This window comes from Brassica oleracea, chromosome C4 (assembly GCF_000695525.1).
Source record: "Brassica oleracea var. oleracea cultivar TO1000 chromosome C4, BOL, whole genome shotgun sequence".
Classification (NCBI taxonomy): domain Eukaryota; kingdom Viridiplantae; phylum Streptophyta; class Magnoliopsida; order Brassicales; family Brassicaceae; genus Brassica; species Brassica oleracea.
This window is the reverse complement of record NC_027751.1, coordinates 39,833,406-39,852,154: the sequence shown is the minus strand read 5'-3', so window position 1 is coordinate 39,852,154 and position 18,749 is coordinate 39,833,406. Positions and strand designations below refer to the sequence as shown.

Below are 18,749 nucleotides of genomic sequence, written 5' to 3'. Positions count from 1 at the left end.
AATATTTTGTTATAATTGTTAAAAAAATATTGAGTTGCATTTCAAATAAAAAGGTAAAGATATAAAAAATATTCTAATTAAAATATATAAAATTTAATATAGTTTTAATGAAATGGTCAAAATAAAAAAAAATTACACATAAAATAATCATGATTTTTGTTAACTGGGTGGATCATTATTCATATGATATCACACACGAAAGAAAAATTTTTGTTTTTAAAATTATCTAATTAACTCTATACTAATTTTTTATATATTTTTTATATGATATCACACATTCGTAAAAAAATAGATAGTTTAAGATGCAAAGAAAAATATTTACTTAATGAATATAATATGAACGAATATTACAAATACATCATTTAATAAAATAAATAATTAAAAACTGAAAATTCATATCCGCGCTGGCGCGCGGGTGAGGGTCTAGTTCATATGTTAAATGCTAAGTATATGTATATCAAATTAATAAATTCAATTTTGCATTCACTATATAATATTATACATATTATATGCACGTTCACTAAGGCCTTGATTGGTAGAGCATTAGCATTATGGTATACGTTATCCAATCAATATTTGTTATAAAAGCATTTAGAAAAACATTTACTAAATGTTAATGCTCTCCAAATGATCTCATATGAAGCTTTTAGAAGAGAATTTGAATTTATAATTTATAAAATTAAGAAAAATATATAATTAATTCATTTATTTTATTAAATAGCATCATAAAATTATTTTTATATCCATAAAATAAAAATTTTATTTCAAAAATAAATTTACAATAAAAATATATTTTTTTAAATAGTATTTCACATTTAAAATATAATTTAATAAATATAATTTTGTTATATTTTAAATGAGAAATATTTTTTTAAAATAGATATTTTAATTGTAAAATTTATTTTAAAGTAATCTACTTTCGATAAAAACATAATTATTAAATTATTAAATAAAATAAATTAATTATACATATTTTTAAGGGCAAATCTCCAAAATAGCACATTTCTAAGTTTATATCACAAAAATAGCACTCAAAAACTAAAATGACCAAAATAACACCTTTCTAAGTTTATCCTTTGAAAATTTTAATTTTTTTTATTTTTCTCTAAACCCTAAACCCTAAAATCTAAACCCTAAACCCTAAAATATAAACCCTAAACCCTAAACCCTAAACCCTAAATCCTAAACCCCATCCTTTAACTCTAAACCCTAAGTTTGTGACTTTTGATAAAACATTAAGTGCTATTTTTGTGACTTTTGACCTTGAGTGCTAGTTTGGGAACATAAACTTGATTTAGTGCTATTTCTGTCTTTTTCTCTATTTTTAATTTTAAATATTAATATATTATTATATTAATATATATATAATATTCATAAAAAATAAATATCTATTTTAAAAAAATAGTTTATCAAAAGCATATTCATATTGCTCTACTAATATGGCTATTTTTAATTTTAAATATTAATATATTATTATATAATATATTTATTTTAATAACATATTCATATTGCTCTACTAATCTTTTTGTTAAACAGTTTATCAAAAGCATACAACTTGTACATCATACTGTTTCTATAACATACTGGTACTGCTTTATTATATGCTCTGCCAATCAAGGTCCTATAAACCTATTGGTTTATCTAGTTTTTTGGTTTTTATGGGCTATTTTACACATTAAAATAAATAAAAACATTTTATTGTATTTTTGATACATATAAATCTAATTAAAATCATCGTTATGTTGATTTACTTTAATTTGTCATACATGCATGTTCGGATTGAATATCAACAATATCATAAGAGTTGTTTTATGACGTATTCATAAGACGAAGAACACATTATTTCTAATTTGATCTAAAGATCAGACGACAATATTTCCACATGTTTATGAGTTACACCAAAAGCACACACAATTTCCAAGTTAATGAAACGCCGTGTTTTGGATACGGACAAGTGTCGCCTCCACAGATCTCGACTTAGTGATATGGAATTCCATGTGGATGGTCTAAGAGTGAAAAAACTTTTTTATGATAATAGATTTTGGCTTCCCGTTTAATACACAACCTATTTTTCAATACCAAATTAATATATAAAACTTTTTAAAATTGCAAGTTTTACACCTCCATGACGTCAACTGTCGCTAGTTTAGAGTAGAAAAAAGTTTCCAAAAATACCTCATCTAATTTTCATTTGCTATAAAAAATATATACACAATTTTGGTTCCCCATTTTATACCCACTCTATTTTTCGATACCCAATTAATACCTAAACTTTTGAAAATCAAAGTTTTACATCAAAAAATAAATAAACAAATAGAAAGAGGTGAAAATAAAAGTGCATTACACTGTATACATAAAACAATGTAAATTGAAAACAAACAAAATGAGCTGACAAATAAAGTGAGCATTGAATTTCCATCCAAATACAAATTCCAAGATATATATTACAAATCTAAACTAAAACTCTTAACGAAAAAATATTTTTTTAGAAAGAACATGACTTGCCTAAACCAAAACAACTATCTCCAAGGTTCTCCCACTTCTCTCTAAAGTAAAGTTCTTACTTAATCAAAATTCACAACGGTGGCCGGCAAAAGCCACCGGTCACCATCCTTTTGTTTTGTTTTTTGTCTGTAAAAAGCTTCGGTCTTAGTTTTGCGTTGGCGATCTTCCTTCGTTAGGCGATTTTGTTGTGTTAGTTTCAACCAATTTCAGAGCCGCTTATCATTCTGATATTTTTATGATTTGGTTGAACCTAAATAAAGTTAAGTTATCATCAATCAGCTTTTCACCCGGAGCTTCAAATCTATTCCGTTTGATTCTAATTCAGATGCCTTGTCCATCGCTCACTTCAACCGCTCCATAGGAGAATCAGACTTGGCTATTGATTTATCAATCTACGGCGTTATGTGAAGCTTCTCTGATTGGAAGAAGGTTGGGTAAGAAGGATTCTCCAAGTTTTCGTTGGAGAGGATTCAGAAGAACTCGCGTTCTCAAAACGGTCTGGTAAAGGGTTTTCCTTCGTTTCGACTTCAGTCTCCTCATATTTAATTCCGGCGAAGCAAGGCCTCTCTGTCTAAGTATCAACGGGTAAGGTGGAAAGCAATTTAGGAGAGTACAAGACTTAAGCAAAGTTTGATGAAGCGCAGTCATGGACAAAGTAACGCCGGTGGTGGTAAAGTAGTTTCGGAGTTCCCTCTTTCTTGCGGTGGCGCGTGCAGGCGCGTCTCGGAACAACTCAACGGTATAAGATCAAAGGATGATGTCTTGGGTGTGCGCATGTGAGACGCGTGTCTTCTTAGGTGTTACGCGAATTAGTAAATTGAGTCACTATATTGGGCTTAGTTTACTTTTGGGCTTTTCATTAAATCAAGTTGTAATAGAGGGAATCTGAGATCTTTTATGCTTGTACTTTGTCCTATTGAATTTCTTTCAATGAAAATAATGTTTGACAAAAAACAAATTTTCCTTCCAAACGGTTTTTTATTTACGCATTTACAAAACCAAGTTAGTTAGTAAACACAAACTGAAAGGATAAACAAACCCACCCGGTGGACTGCCGAGCTACAAGTTCCACGACTCAGGAGTGGGATTCTCTAAAAAGCCAAGGTCGCGGGTGCCCAAGAGGGCCCACTTGGAGACTTGGGATCTCAGCAGACGTTCCTCGGAAGGTTGCAACAAGCCGGCCGGCCGATAGGCGAAAGAGAACCAACTAGTTCTGATTTGAGTAGACTCATAATAGGTAATGCTATAACCCTGGGAACCGGGCCAGGCCATCCTTCGTTTGCGATCGACGTTAAAATGATGAAATATCAAGTGCATTATCTACTCGTGAAGTTTCGGGCGTGCCTAAAGTCTCCTAAAGACAATAAATTATGAGATACTCCTTTTACGGGTCATTGTTTTCTTCTCTAATATAGTTTTTAGAAAAACTTAAGAGATAACATCACCTAGTTAACGAGATATCAAACACATCATATACTTTTGAATCGTCTTGCTTATCGAGCACATCACCTACTCATTTTGTAAATTATGTTTTTCCACTTAAACTGTAGCTCATGTGTTTAATAATATCAATTAAGTTATATCAATTTTGTAAAAAATGTTGATGTCATTATCATTAATTTTACGGTTTAAAATTGTAGAAGAATTTTCTAAAAATACATGAAGTAATTTCTATTTGTTATAATAATAGATAAACTACTTTGGCTTCCTGTTTAAGAACAACATATTTTTGATACCCAATTAATATATAAACTTTAAAAATCGAAAGTCTTACACTACCAAACTAACGACGTTTCAAGGAATCTGTTAAAGCGATTGACATCGTCAGCTTGGCAGTGTATTAACTGGATATCGGAAAATAGGTTGTGTATTAAACGGAACAAAAATAGTTTATGTATTATTACAACAAATGAAAATTTAGTTCAGATATTTTTAGGGAATTTTTCCTTTCTAAATCACCAGATCTCGTTAAACATTCTCAATCTTGTGATCAGTAACGGTTTTCTCAACTTAAATTTATTTATTAGATAAGAAAAATATTCATAAATACATACAAAATAATAAAACAAAAAATTATGTAAATAAAATGATGAGAAAAACAACCAATATAATTCTTGCCATCTTTGATTCTTTGTCGCATTATGAACACTAATTCGATTTGTTGTATTACATCGTCTTTGTTCCAATTTAGATATTATATATCTTCTTCAGGTTTAGAATCCAGGGGCATTTTCTTCATTTTACGGTTGATCTTAATTCGTAATAAAACTTTTTGGCCGAAAAATGTTAACGGTTAATATGCGTGGATCACATGTGCGGAGTCAATGTCGCAACCCCCTACAGCCAGAAAAATGCTTTCTCCGTTTCATAATAAGTGTCGTTTAAAGTTTTTGCATATGAATTAAGAAAATTGTTAAATTTTCTATTTTACCACTATTTAATATAATTTCTTGTTTGTTTTTTAGTTAATGAATTAAAAATAAGAAAAAAAACATAAAATTATTTAAAATATGCATTTCAAATGTAAAAGGACGCTTATAATGAAAGAAAATTTAGAATCTAAAATGACACTTAATATAAGACGGAAAGAGTATATTTTCCTAGCGTTTCATGGAGATTTCGTTTTTCGTTAACGTTTTCATGGAGATTCGGAGTAGCAGAGAGATTGGCAGAAAATAAAATTTTAACATTGAAGATAACTAACTACCTCAAATATCATAAAAAAATCTATTACTTGTAAATAGGGCTGGGCACGGATTGAATACTACCATAATTTTGAGTATTTGTGTTTTGTTTCGTACTTAACGGATATCTAATTTTCTAATTTTCTTTGCTTCGAAAAAATACAGATATCCAGTTTTCCGGATATCCGAAAAAATTACAGATATTTTTGAATATTCACGGATATTTATGGATACCTCATCCATTTTTTACAATACAAGCTAAATCTAGAAAAAAACTAGAAGATATTTTTTTCAAATAATATCTTTTACATAATACGGAGTATGAAATTAAAAAAAGTAAACATTAATGAGACTATATGTTCCATAAATTTTGAAAATTATTTAAAATCTTTTATAAAACATAAATTGTAATTTTATAAGAAAAATTATATTCCTTTCTTAATTTAATAATTTTATAAATTAATAAAATTATATTTAAATAATTATTATATTAAATTATACATTTAAAATTCTATATTCAATTATATATATATTTGTATAAAAATCTGAACGAAGCGGATATCTGAGTCTAAAATTTTAGTATTCGTGATTTACTTCGTTTTTAGTGGATATTGATTTTTAATATTTGCTTGTTTTGAAAACTTAAGGATATATGAATTTTTCGTATCAAATTGAAACGAATAACAAATCAAATCAAATTAGCGAATAAAGTGTCCACCCCTATCAAACTGATTGGTACAAGGAAGAAACGTGCTGCTGGGTAATTGGTCTGACTTAAATTATCTGTAGCTAATAGTCAACAATTACATTCCTTTCAAAAAGATTACATTCCTTTCAAAAAAAATTACATTCCTTTTTTCCCTCAAGCACACTTAGCAGTGAATGACACTTGTAAAGAACTTTAACTGTGATGATGACAAAAACATATATTTGCATCTTGACCAATACAAGATTCCTAACTAGTCTCTTTTGTCTTTTTTTTCTATCTTTTCGGAAATGAACAGAAACCGTAAATATAAATACCTAGCTCGTGCAAGTATCATGCAACAAAAGCATTTTCGAAAGCCATAAACTATTTGAGGTGTAATCTCCTCTTCCTAGCTCTGGTATATTCTTTTTTTTTTTTTTTGGTAAAACTCTGATATATTCTTACTAAATGTTTCAGTGGTTTTTTTCTTTCTCTATAAACTAACTGATGATGACACTCATTTTGAACCTTTTATGATTCTAGTCATGTATCTAAGTTTTTTTTCAAGAGCTATATGTATATATGAATATTTATGTAACTTTTTTAGCCCTAATCTGTCGATATGATGCAGAGACTCGACGCCGTTCTTCGTCTCCGTATCGATGGATGGTCACGCCGATATTCCTCCTTCATACTCCGGTCTCAGCCAATACCCGAGGGCTAACCCTTTTGGTGACGAGAGTTCCAATAGAGCAACCATGCCGCCGCCTAGCGGAAGCTCACTTCCACCCTTTCCACTGCGTCTCCGGATCCCACCGACAGGTCAGCCATTCCAGTTCGGGTCGCAGAATTTCATCCCGGGATCAAGCCCCTCGCAGTCGATGTTATCTCAGGTTCCACACACGATGCTCGACTCCTCCTCAATAGGCTCAGGGAGTAGTCAGCCGTCGTCTGTCTTCTCAGGCCTGTTTAATGCAGATCAACTGAGTAAGATTGCCGCCTCTAACGAACTGAAAGAGATGGCAGAATCTGATCCTAAGCATCTCAAAATGTACTCAATTGATCTCCTATATATAGCTTAGCTTAGATTGCATAAATATTTGTTTTTTGTGACATTTATATATATCCATGGGATCATATATATCATTTCAGAGCCTTGTCGAACCGGGAATCAGCTGCACGTTCAAAGGAGAAGAAGGCGCTGCATGAGTCCGAGTTGGAAGACAAAGTCGAGACACTTGAGACTCAGATTGATATATTGACTGCCGAGCTCAAGCTTGAGAAGGTGATCACCATCTTACTTGTCACGGTCTGTTCCTGTGAGATATATTTTGTTAATTAATAGCTTGTATATTATATTCTTGTTGTATGCAGAGAGAAAGAATGACGGCGGATGACGAGTGCGTGCAATTTAGGATTCGTCTTCATGCAGGGGAGGCGCATGCACGACTTCGTGAAGGTACTCTCATCTACTTTTTGTGAGGATGTCAGATATAGTTTATTTGACGAGACTTTTCATCGATGGTTACTTGCATGATCTGATACCCAGTTGTGGAAACAACTTTAAGCTTTATTAATACTTTTGTTACCATTTAAATGATATATATCTTGCTCTCGAATTAAAAAGCGAGCGGTTGACCATTTATTAAGTGCTAGATCTTTCTTAATCACTCATAAATCTTCATTACTAAAGAAAGGTGTAAACATATATGTATTGTAAAAAGATAAGATTTTTCAATATGATGTATAAACGTGGAATCTGTGGTTGCATTTCTTCTGATACGTACGTAGTTGTTGTTGCAGGCTTGATCGAACAATTGAATGGAGAAGTTCGTCGGCTAACAGAAGAGGCGAGTGGGCAGAGGGAAGAGATGAGTAGGCTAAGAGAAGAGGTGAGCGAATACCGGAGGAGGGAAAGTGAGAGAATGAACGCAAACATGTTGGAGCAACTCAACATCAACCAGCATTTTCAAGAGAAGCCGCAGCAGACAAAATATAATTTCGAATGAAGAATTGCATCATGATGATCATAAATATATATATAGTTTAAAAATAAAAGTTGTTTGAGTTTATATATTATATGTGCAAGAGAGTCATGCTAAGATATAAAAAAGAATCAATCGGAACTTCGGAAGGATTCAGACAAATGTGATCTCTGTGTAATGTCTTTTTTCATCCAGTTGAATAAAAAAACGGAGTCTGTTTTATAATGGGAATTTGCACTGTTTTTTTTTTGTCGTCGGAATTTGCATTGTATAACTATAAAAAAAAATGTATAAGTTGACAAATGACCAAACGAAACTCATGGCTACACTATTGTGTATATATTATGTAATATTACAATTCATACCCTAACCAATCTTAACCATTCATTTTTATCTCTTTCTTCTTTCTTGGTTTTTTTCCCCATCTATTTCATTTGAACTATACTTTTTGTATTAATACAATCAAGAGTGAATCTTTGGAATATACCTAATTAATTAAGGTCCAAATTAGTTGAATGTCCATAATTATGGATAACCAAAAAAAGAGTAATTTTCTGTCACTGTGCGGACGAAAATACTCTCATGCTTTATCGAAAACAAGTAACTCTAGATTTATCAGCTAAATATTTACATAGCAGGTAACAATCTACATATCAACTAACATATCAGCTAATAATTTCAGTATCATCTAACAATCTATGTATCAAACAAATGTATCGACTAACAAATCATATATCAGTTAATGAAACTATTAACAATTAATTAGTTATCTATCAAATAGCCCCAAAACTATTTGTAACAGCTAACACTTCATGTATCGATTAAGAATCCATTAAAATCTAAATAATAGCAGTTAAGTAATAAAATACCTACTAACGTATATATTATCTAAAAGTTGATTGTGAGTCGAAATTAGAAACATTGGAATTGATGTGAGATAATAAGATTAGCATTATGGATGTCAAAAGAATCAAAATAAAAAAATAAAGATTTGTGTTGAATTAGAAGATGATTTAAAAAATCTATACGAGAGATAAAGAGATTAAAATACATAAAAGGGAAAATTGAGAGAGATAGAGATAAGGATATTATAGTCATAAAAAATATTAAAAAGAAACAAGGATATATGACAAATTATATAGGCTTTTGGGTGCATTCTTACCAATTACTCTACAATCAAATCAAGAGATTATATTGATATATATATTTCTACATATACTATAGTTAAACCGGATCAAGGGAAAACAAATTTTGACATTGAAGATAACTAACCAAGTTAACTACCTTAAATATCATAAAGAAATCTATTACTTGCAAACTGATTGGTACATGGAAGAAACCCACTACACGTGTTGCTCGATAATTGGCCTGACTTAGGGCATGATTACCGCTGAAACTTTTAGAGGGGTTTCTTAAATTTTTTTTTTTGTTTTGTCTGATTAAAAAAAATTAAAAAAGAAACTAATCGCGGGCCGCCACTTGTCAGTGGAACCCGCAAACAGTACAAGAAACTAACCAAAATCGATCTTTAATTCATTACTTTTGTAACCGACTCCTATATTTTTATGGGGCTCAAACCCTTTAAACCACCCCCTAAAGACCCCTTTGAATACCCCGATAAAGATAGCCTTACATCCCTCTTCTTTTTCCCAAACACACTTAGCAGTGAAGTAAATGACACTTGTAAATAAACTTTAATTATGTTGATAGAATTATAGTGTAACGCTCTTTTTGTCACGTATAAACTTGTTAACAATCATATTCACATAAATAGTTGTATTTAAGTTTTCTATATAGAAAATTGTTTTCTATATATACACATAATTACATTATAATATATGTTGTAAACTTAAGGATTAGAATCTGTAAGTTCTTATCATTAATCATAACATATGGTGCCTTTATATATGAGAATTACAAAGAGATAAAAGGGAAAGTGTACCAAATACAAGGAAAAAAGAAACTAGGGTTTCCCCTTCTCTCTAAGTCTAAACCGCCTCTCTCTCTCTCTCTCTCTCTCTCTCTCTCTCTCTCTCTAGGTATTGGGTCGGTCATGGACCGGGCCGGTTATGGAGATCCACAATATGATTTATAACAATATAGAAGTTTTACAGAGTTAAAACTTAGAAGCATATTTCTCGCAATACTAGGTACTAGGTAGCATAGATATATATTGTATGTTGTAATAAATGATTTGTTGTACTCCTTCCGTTCCTAAAATATCTATATTCTAGAAAAAATTTTCTTTCAAAAATATACATATTTTATATTTTCAATGTAATTTTTGTCAACTAATAATGAGAAATTGTGAAATTCAAGAACATTAATTACATTTTTAAAAATTTATTGGTTTAAAAATATATGAAATATAAAATTACAAAAAAATATGTATTTATAGCTAAGTTTTAAATTTTTTTATTAAAAAGTGTGAAAATTCTAAAACATGGATCTTTTAGGAACGGAGGGAGTATAGTTTTTTCTCGGGATGAGCAGTCATAAATCCGTCCGCATTCATTTAATCTATTCGGATTTCATATTTTTAGAGTTAGAAATTTAAATCGTATTCAGATATTTACAAATTTTAGTTTGGATTTAGTTCGAATCATTGTGGGTTCGGTTTGGATTCCAATTTGGATACCCATTTTAATTATGTACTTTAAAAAAAATGGATACAAATTTTCAATTTCTAAAAACATTTTCATTCTAGCATTTTAGTTAATGTGAATCTTAATAATTTTTTAATATTTTTTCTTTCAAAATGATATTATTCAGTAGTTGTACGAAGAGAACTTCATTTAAATAATACAAAATTTAAAAATGCAAAAACTAAAAATGAGGTTATTAAAAAAAATTAGCATGAACTAGTTAAATTGCCTGCAATGGAATTAAAAAAAATAGTATGTGAACACATTAATTGTTAAGTGATTGTGAGGCTGACACGTCAGCATACTCAAAATTAAATCGATGTGAAACTGTCACGTGTTCAATATTGTGTGAAAACATTAAATGAAAATGTTTCTCTTGTAATATATAGGAGATGTCGAATATATTTCATGAATAGCTAATTTACGTTATTGTAACTAATGTCAGTATCCACAAGAGTAGTAGCCAATTAAAAAGTATTGGTCGACCACATAAAATTTTAGATATTATTCTAATTTTCTGCCAAAAACGGAAGTAGTAAGAAACTTCCTTCAACAAATTTTGTACGAAGCCAAAAAATTTTATTTTTTGCAACGTCTATAGTTTCACCAATAATTTTGCTATGAAAAAGGTGAATGCTTTTATAAAGTTTAAGTAGAACGTAATTTTAAACTACCTATGTATTTAGATTAATCCAACATGAAAGGAAGCAAAAACATTGATAAATCAGTTACAAAAAAAAAAAAAAAACATTGATAAATGTTTCCTTTAACATTTGTAAAAGTATACATTTAAATATAATTTGGAAATATAAATAACTGGTGAGAAAAGTTTAAGTTGAAATTTGAAGAGGGAAATAATCATTGATTGACTACGCACAATTAATGTTGGAGGATGATGACAAAAACATATATTTTCCTCTTGACCGAATGAGAGTCCCCAACACAAAATTCCTAACTGGTCTTTTTATCTTTTTCTTTCTTTCCGGAAATGAACAAGAAACCGTAATTTTTTTTTGTCGACAAACAGGAAACGGTAAATATAAAATAGCTAGCTCGTGCAAGTATCATGAAACAAAAAAGCATTGTCGAAAGCCATAGACCATTTGAGGTGCAATCTCCCCTCCCTAGCTCAGGTAACAAGGTGTTTTCTTACTCAACGTTTCAGTAATTTTTTTCTCTCTCTATAAACTAACTGATGATTACACTAATTTTGAACCTTTTATGATTCTAGTCATGTATAGCCTGCTAATTTTTTTTCAAGGGTTGTATATATGTAACCTTTTTCGCAGTTTATCTGTAGTTATTTTTATTTGGTTATCGTAAGAAAAAATAATTGATAGAGACAACTTCCGTATGATGCAGAGACTCGAACAACACCGTTCTTCGTCTCCACATCGATGGATGGTCACGCCAATATTCCTCCTTCATACACCGGTCTCAGCCAATACCCGGCGACTTACCCTTTTGGTGACGAGAGTTCCAATAGAGCAACCATGCCGCCGCCTAGCGGAAGCTCACTCCCAACCGTTCCGCCGTATTATCAGATCACACCGACCATTCAGCCATCCCAGAATTTCATCCCCGGATCAAGCCCCTCGCTGTCGATGTCATCTCAGCCGTCGTCGTCTCTCTACTCATTCCCCCCGTTGAGCCCGTCGTCCTTCCTAGATTTTCCTTCAGCAAGGATGGCCAACAAAGAAATGGCATACCCTCCGCTTCCATACACGGGAGGCTCAGGGAGTAGTCTGCCGTCGTCTGTCTTCTCAGTGCCGCCGACGTACCGAGATTTTCCGTCAGCAACGGTGGCCAACAATGACATGGCATTACCTCCGATTGCGTACATGATGCCTAACTCCTCCTACGCAGAGGGCAGTAAGGCTCATAAACGGGCCAGCAGTGATAGTATCAGGCTAAATTCACTGATGGCTAGCAATCGAATCTACCCGAATCCAATAGATATGCCCGTTGGCGTGAGGACCCAAAATGAAAGCGTTGGAGACAAGTCGTCGTCTCACAATGAGGATGTGAATGTTGATGATCCGAATGGTAACAAGAGAAGAGCAGGCAACGAAATAGCTCCTCCAAGCAGAATTTGGAGGAGTGTTTCAGCCGGTAGTAGTCTCAACGAGGCTCCTTCTCTTCCTCAGGGTGTTTCGGTTGATGTGGGGAACGATACTGCTTTCGGAGGCATGTTTACTCCAGAACAACTGCGTAAGATTGCCGCCTCTGACGAACTCAAAGCGATGGCAGCATCTGATCCTAAGCGTCTCAAAAGGTAAGTAATCTCGGCCTATAGCTTAGCTTAGATTGTGTAAATATTTGTTCTTTTTTTAATCAAAATATTTGTTTTTGTCACATTTATATATATATCCATGTGATCATATATATATATATATCATTTCAGACGCTTGTCAAACCGGGAATCAGCTGCACGTTCAAAGGAGAGGAAGGCGCTGCACCAGTTCGAGTTGGAAGTCAAAGTCGAGAGACTTGAGACTCAGATTGATACATTGACTGCCGTGCTCAAGCTTGAGAAGGTGATTACCATCTTAATTACTTGTCACGGTTTGTCCCTGTGTGAGAGATATTTTTGTTAATTAAAAAGTTTTGTATATACATTATTGTTGTATGCAGAGAGAAAGAATGGCAGAAAGAATGGCGGCGGATCACGAGTGCGCGCGACTGAGGACTAGTCTTGATGGAGCGGATGAGCAGGCACGAGTTCATCATGGTAAACTCATCTGCAAATTAATCTTTTTTTTTTTTGGGTGAGAATGTCAGATATAGGTTAGGGTTTTGACGAGACTTTTCACTCGATCGTTACTTGCAAGATCTGATACCCCAGTTGTGGAAGCAACTTTAAGCTTTATTAATACTTCTGTTACCATTTAAATGATATATCTTACTCTCGAGTTAAAAAGCGATCGAGCGGTTGACCATTTATCAAGTGCTAGATATTTCTTAAATATAACTCATATATATCTTTATGACTAAAGAAAGGTGTAAACATATATGTATTGTAAAGATAAGATTTTCGAATATGATGTATAAACGTGGAATCTGTGGTTGTATTTCTTCTGATACGTACGTTGTTGTTGTTGCAGACTTGATCGAACAATTGAATGGAGAAGTGCGTCGGCTAACAGAAGAGGCAAGAAGGCTAAGAGAAGAGGTGAGCGAATACCGGAGGAGGGAAAGTGAGGGAATGAACGCAAACATGTTGGAGCAACTCAACATCAACCAGTTTCAAGAGACAGATTATAGTTTCGAATGAAGAAATGCATGCATGATGATCATGGATCCAAGGAAGTCGCGTCTTTGGTATCAAGGATTGATTGAAGTAGTATATATATATATATATATATAGTTTAATTAAGTTGTTTCAGTTTATCTATAATATGTGCAAGAGAGTCATGTTAAGTTGAATTGAACAAAAAAAAGTCATGTTAAGTTAAAAAAAAAAATCTATCTGTAAAAACTAAAAAAAAGGTGAAGGCTCTTGAAAAGAGATTCGGACAAATGTGATATCTTTGTAAATGTCTTCTTTTTATCCAGTTGAGTAAGAAAAAAGAGTTCTGTTTAGTAAAAGCTGGGTCCTTTAATATTTATCCAATTTCTTTTTAAAAAGAAAAAGAAAAAAAGACGAAAGTGGTGTTCTGGGATGTTCCTTTTTCCGACCAGTGGATGGATGATTGATTGGGGTTTGGTCAACGTTTAAAGAGAAGTCTTCCTGCGCCGATTTGGGTGAGAATGCGAAGAAGAAGATAGATTCCCATTCAATTTTCATTCCTTACACTAATCTTTTCTTTCGATTTGGAAACTCAATTAGCGTCCGTTTGGTATTTTTTTTTCGAAAAACTATTCACCATCGAAAGCTTCCAACTTTTAGGGTTTTCGGAGCTTCTTCTTCCCTACTTTACTCGAAGATCAAATGGGTGGTGGCAGTGGCACAGATGCAAGTACGATGCAGAGAGCTAATTCTTCATCTTCCTCCATCCCTAAACAGCCAGCCCCGATAACCCCTAATCACCACTTGAATCCACCTCTTCTCCGCTCCCCACAGCCTTTCAGCGGCGGCGGCGGCGGCGGAAATAGAGTCGGAGCTCCGCCTCCGATCCCTTCCTATTCTCAGATCCCGGCTACCTTACAACTCAAACACTCCCGGTCTACGTCTCAACCGTCTTCCTTCTTCTCCTTCGATTCATTACCGCCGTTAAACCCTTCTCCGGTCTCGGTGGAGGAGAGAAACGGGGCCGGGTTCAGCCCTTCTCTCCCTCCTTCACCTTTCACGATGTGTCATTCCAGTTCTAGGATGGTCGGCGGCGGCGATGGAGAGAATCTACCGCCGAGGAAGTCTCACAGGCGTTCCAACAGCGATGTTACATTCGGGTTTAGTTCGATAATGTCGCCTCCTTTGATCCCATCGAGGTCTCTGGAGAGATCCGTCTCCGGGGGAGAGGTGGCTTCGGATTGGTCTAACTTGGTCAAGGAAGAGCCTGGAGAAGGCGGAGGAAGAAAAAAATCAGAGAGTGAAGCTATGGACGATGTCTTCAGGGCTTATATAAATCTTGATAACATTGATGTCTTGAATTCATTTGGTGGCAATGAGACGGTGGACAGCAGCGACTCCGAAGGAGAGAGCAGTGTGAAGGTTTCTTCAGGGGTGAAGAGGAGAGCCGGCGGAGACATTGTTCCGACCGTTAGACACTATAGGAGTGTTTCCATGGATAGTGGTTTCATGGGAAAATTGGACTTGGGTGGTGATGAAAAGCTTCCGGTAAAAGCTTCCCCGACCAATTCTGGTGAAGGGAACTCGAGTGTGGAATTTGGAAACAGTGAGTTCACTGCAGCTGAGATGAAGAAGATCTCAGCTGATGAGAAACTCGCTGAGATTGTTATGGCTGACCCTAAGCGCGTAAAAAGGTAGTGGTGTGACATTTTGATTCATCCCTTCGGTCTGTGTGACGTGAGTGTTTTGTTTGTTATTAGGATATTGGCGAACCGTGTGTCTGCTGCACGTTCAAAGGAGCGGAAGACGCAATACATGGCGGAGTTAGAACACAAGGTGCAGACACTTCAGAGTGAGGCCACTACATTATCAGCTCAGCTCACGCATTTGCAGGTGAGAGAAAAACACACAACCACACAATATGTCCTAGTCTTATATTTCTTTTTTTGGCGTTTCAGAGAGATTCAATGGGGCTGACGAACCAGAACAATGAGCTCAAGTTCCGTCTTCAAGCTATGGAGCAGCAGGCACAACTCCGCGATGGTACGTACGCTTATTAATATCACAACTCTGCCATTCTAATATATTTAGGGTTGCCCTAGTCATGTCCCCAGCCTTGAGTAGTAAACAATGTTTTTTTTTTTAATAATGTTCTATACAGTATGTTAGAGTTGCTCTAGTGTTGTTTTATATTCGAACGCTGATGGAGCCAAGTCACTGCCAATGTCCCTAGCCTTGAGTAGGAACAATGGGTTTTTTTTGTTTCTATGTATGAAAAAAACTTAACATACCCGATTAGCGTCTTTCTCCTGGGAATGTAGTAGCTGCATGTTGTGATCCTTGTCCATCACTCAATGCTCTCCTAGACAAGTAGCATTTGTTCGTGTTTAGCCTTAGAGCTGCTATAAACAAAAACCCATTATTTTTCTATCTTGTGCAGCTCTGTCTGAGAAACTGACTGAAGAAGTCCAGCGATTGAAGATGGTGATAGGTGAGACAAGCAGCCGCAGCAGCAGCAGTAGGGAATCTAACATATCAAAGACGACACTAAGCCCTGAGATGTTTCAGCAGCTAAGCATTAGCCAGCAGCAGATGCAGCATTCTAAAGCACAGATCAAATGAATAGGGTAAGAAGAAGAAGAAGTGTCATCAGCAAGTTACATAGATCATGTTATGTGCAGAGACTGTTTGGAAATTGTTAAAGAAACATATATATACATATATATAAAGAGTATGTCTATCTATCCCGAAGAAAAACAGATACATAAAATATGGAGAGGCTCTGCTTCTGGAAAGAGTGATCTTCTGTCGTTTTGGTTATAATAATGCAGTTGGGATTTGGAACTTCTTTGAGACAATTATTTCATTTTTTCTTTAATATTTAGTCTTTCTCAGTTGATCAACAACAACATAAGCTAAGTCTATGAAATTGAAACTGATTCTCTCTTACGTACTAACTAACCCCTTTTGCTCACTGAAGCTTCATCTCCTCCTTTGATCAGACGCATTATATTCTTGGCTACATATAGTTTCCTGATTTTTTTTTTCCTCCTTTTTTTTACTAGGCTCTGAGCTTATGTTTACTTTCTCGCGAGTCGGTCACTTTCTATAAAAGCTATATAATACATCTTTAATACTCATAACTTGCTGTATTTAAAAGTACCCTTAATTTTTAGTATTTTTCTTAACGAAGATCAAAATAGGTAGGTATGTGCAGATGAAATGGATAAATTACACTACCCATTATAAGGTCACACTAACACTTATGCGTTGGAAGGTGAGAGTAATTAGGTAAGGTACCTTCAAGCAAACAATCAATCGATTTTTTGGGTCTAATATTAAAATTTTATACCAAGTTTTTTCAGCAGACTTTAATAAAGCGAACTTGTAGCTGGAAAAAAAACATAAACTATAACAATAAACAGAAAAAGAGAGAGAAAAAAAAAAGCAATTTCTAATGAACTAAAAGACAGTAATACCAACTAAAACACTAACTAACTAGATAAAGATGGAAAAGCTTCACCAAATATGAAGCGTGCCACATGAAAATGATGCTTTTAATAAATCATGAGACCACACTCGGTAGAAATCGGCTTGCTCAAATGGTTACTCCAGTAGAGTGACATCATTTCTGTTCGGCTTTGCTAAAACCCTTCAACAGTAAACATTAACAACCTAACGACCACTGGAAGCAGGAGATAGGGAAACCAAGAGCTCAAGACCCATAGAAACTCTCTTCGCGCCGACTGGCTATGCACAGCTAGAACAGCGGAAGCTACATTTATCCGGATGATGCAACACCAAAGTCCCAAAAACAAACTACCTACGCAAAAAGAGTTAGATGCGACTGACTACTTGTGGAGATGTAATACCTTAAATCGCCGACATTGGGATGCAACCACACCAACATGAGATGTTTCCGAAGGAATCAGGTAACCCTACGACCACCACTGTCTGCACCGTGGGCTTGGAACCAGAAGTGAATGACAACCAAACAGAGATGGAAGGAACCGTAGAGCTTAGCCAAAATGTTAAAGACGGGCCCATACATGTCTTCTAGGCCACAGAACAATCTTCAAGGAAAGGTTCATCTCATTGGTTTAATATATACAAAGGTTGAGCACTAGTTTTTCATCTCAAAACAATAAAACAAATCATATTTAACAATTAAAAGCTTGTGCAGCAAGTCTTTTTCCTTGATCCATCTGTAAAAACTTTGAGACAGAAATGGCTACTATTTTGAGAGGTTTATTGGCTGCCAAGAAGATTTTAGCAAACAAAGTAACTTCGACTCAGAAAGGGTTTCTTGTGGTGTATGTAGGAGACAGCGTGGAGAAGAGAGATATGGTGCCGGTTTTTTTTGTTCTTGAACCAGCCTTCATCATTCAGGCTCTTGTGTGTAAATCTTGAGTAAAGTTGATGAAGAGCTGGGATATGATCATCCTATGGGTGGCTTGAAAATTCTTTGTCCTGACTCCTGAACATACTTTCGCTACACTATCATTTTATAGATTGATAAGAAATTACATCATATCTGCCACTAACTCATTGCAACACGAAACTGTACAAGTCACTAGGGAATGTTAATATAACTACACAATGTCTTTGGAATTGTCTTGAACACAAGCAAACAAGAGTACATAGATGAGATCATCATCTAGCTGAGTGACTAATCACAAACACTAAACACATGGATTCTTTTTGTCAAATCCAAAAAAACATTTGATTCAGGTTTTGCATTTTCACCCTGAATCTCCATTACTGTCTACAACACTAGAGCTTGGGTTGTGCATAGGATTTTGCCATTTCTGAAGCTTCATATCTATAATTTTGACGGCCGAGTTAATCTGTAAAAAGAGGTCGGAATCAAAAGCTGATTAAAATCTCGACACTTTGGAAGTTTTAAACGAAATGGGAACAAGACAAGACATACTGATTGTGAAGCGGTCTGAAACAGAGTTTTGCCCAAAGGAACTACACAAAACCTGTGTCCACCGATAATTCAGTTTATGC

At 34.3% G+C, this 18,749-nt stretch overlaps 4 protein-coding genes across 6 annotated transcripts in view; 3 read left to right on the top strand and 1 right to left on the bottom strand.

Moving 5' to 3' along the window:
* The first annotated feature begins 6,222 nt into the window (after positions 1-6,222).
* Positions 6,223-7,886, top strand: LOC106341170 (transcription factor VIP1-like). Of its 2 annotated transcripts, none has more exons than XM_013779985.1 (5): positions 6,223-6,270; positions 6,509-6,928; positions 7,030-7,162; positions 7,252-7,336; positions 7,681-7,886. In XM_013779985.1, the coding sequence occupies exons 2-5, from the start codon at positions 6,540-6,542 to the stop codon at positions 7,884-7,886; spliced, it is 813 nt and encodes a 270-aa protein (XP_013635439.1). In that variant the 5' UTR covers positions 6,223-6,270; positions 6,509-6,539. The 2 variants fall into 2 exon arrangements, with proteins under 2 accessions (XP_013635439.1, XP_013635438.1); XM_013779984.1 differs by having other exon boundaries at positions 6,244-6,295.
* A 4,306-nt stretch (positions 7,887-12,192) lies between these two features.
* LOC106338876 (transcription factor RF2b-like) lies at positions 12,193-13,781 on the top strand. Its single transcript, XM_013777753.1, has 4 exons — positions 12,193-12,782; positions 12,912-13,044; positions 13,142-13,238; positions 13,612-13,781. The coding sequence occupies exons 1-4, from the start codon at positions 12,193-12,195 to the stop codon at positions 13,779-13,781; spliced, it is 990 nt and encodes a 329-aa protein (XP_013633207.1).
* A 361-nt stretch (positions 13,782-14,142) lies between these two features.
* LOC106342781 (transcription factor RF2a-like) lies at positions 14,143-16,584 on the top strand. Of its 2 annotated transcripts, XM_013781814.1 has the most exons (5): positions 14,143-14,251; positions 14,397-15,430; positions 15,497-15,629; positions 15,695-15,779; positions 16,177-16,584. In XM_013781814.1, exons 2-5 carry the CDS (start codon positions 14,439-14,441, stop codon positions 16,356-16,358), a joined length of 1,392 nt encoding a protein of 463 aa, XP_013637268.1. In that variant the 5' UTR covers positions 14,143-14,251; positions 14,397-14,438; the 3' UTR covers positions 16,359-16,584. The 2 variants fall into 2 exon arrangements, with proteins under 2 accessions (XP_013637268.1, XP_013637267.1); XM_013781813.1 differs by having other exon boundaries at positions 14,150-15,430.
* Positions 16,585-18,220: 1,636 nt separating this feature from the next.
* Positions 18,221-18,749, bottom strand: part of LOC106340561 — a 1,015-nt gene continuing 486 nt past the window's right edge. Inside the window, exons 3-4 of the mRNA XM_013779420.1 lie at positions 18,670-18,721; positions 18,221-18,583 (exon numbers count right to left, since the gene is read on the bottom strand). Of these exons, the coding sequence (XP_013634874.1) occupies positions 18,479-18,583; positions 18,670-18,721 (157 nt within the window). The 3' untranslated portion in view covers positions 18,221-18,478. The remainder of the gene's footprint in view (positions 18,584-18,669; positions 18,722-18,749) is intronic.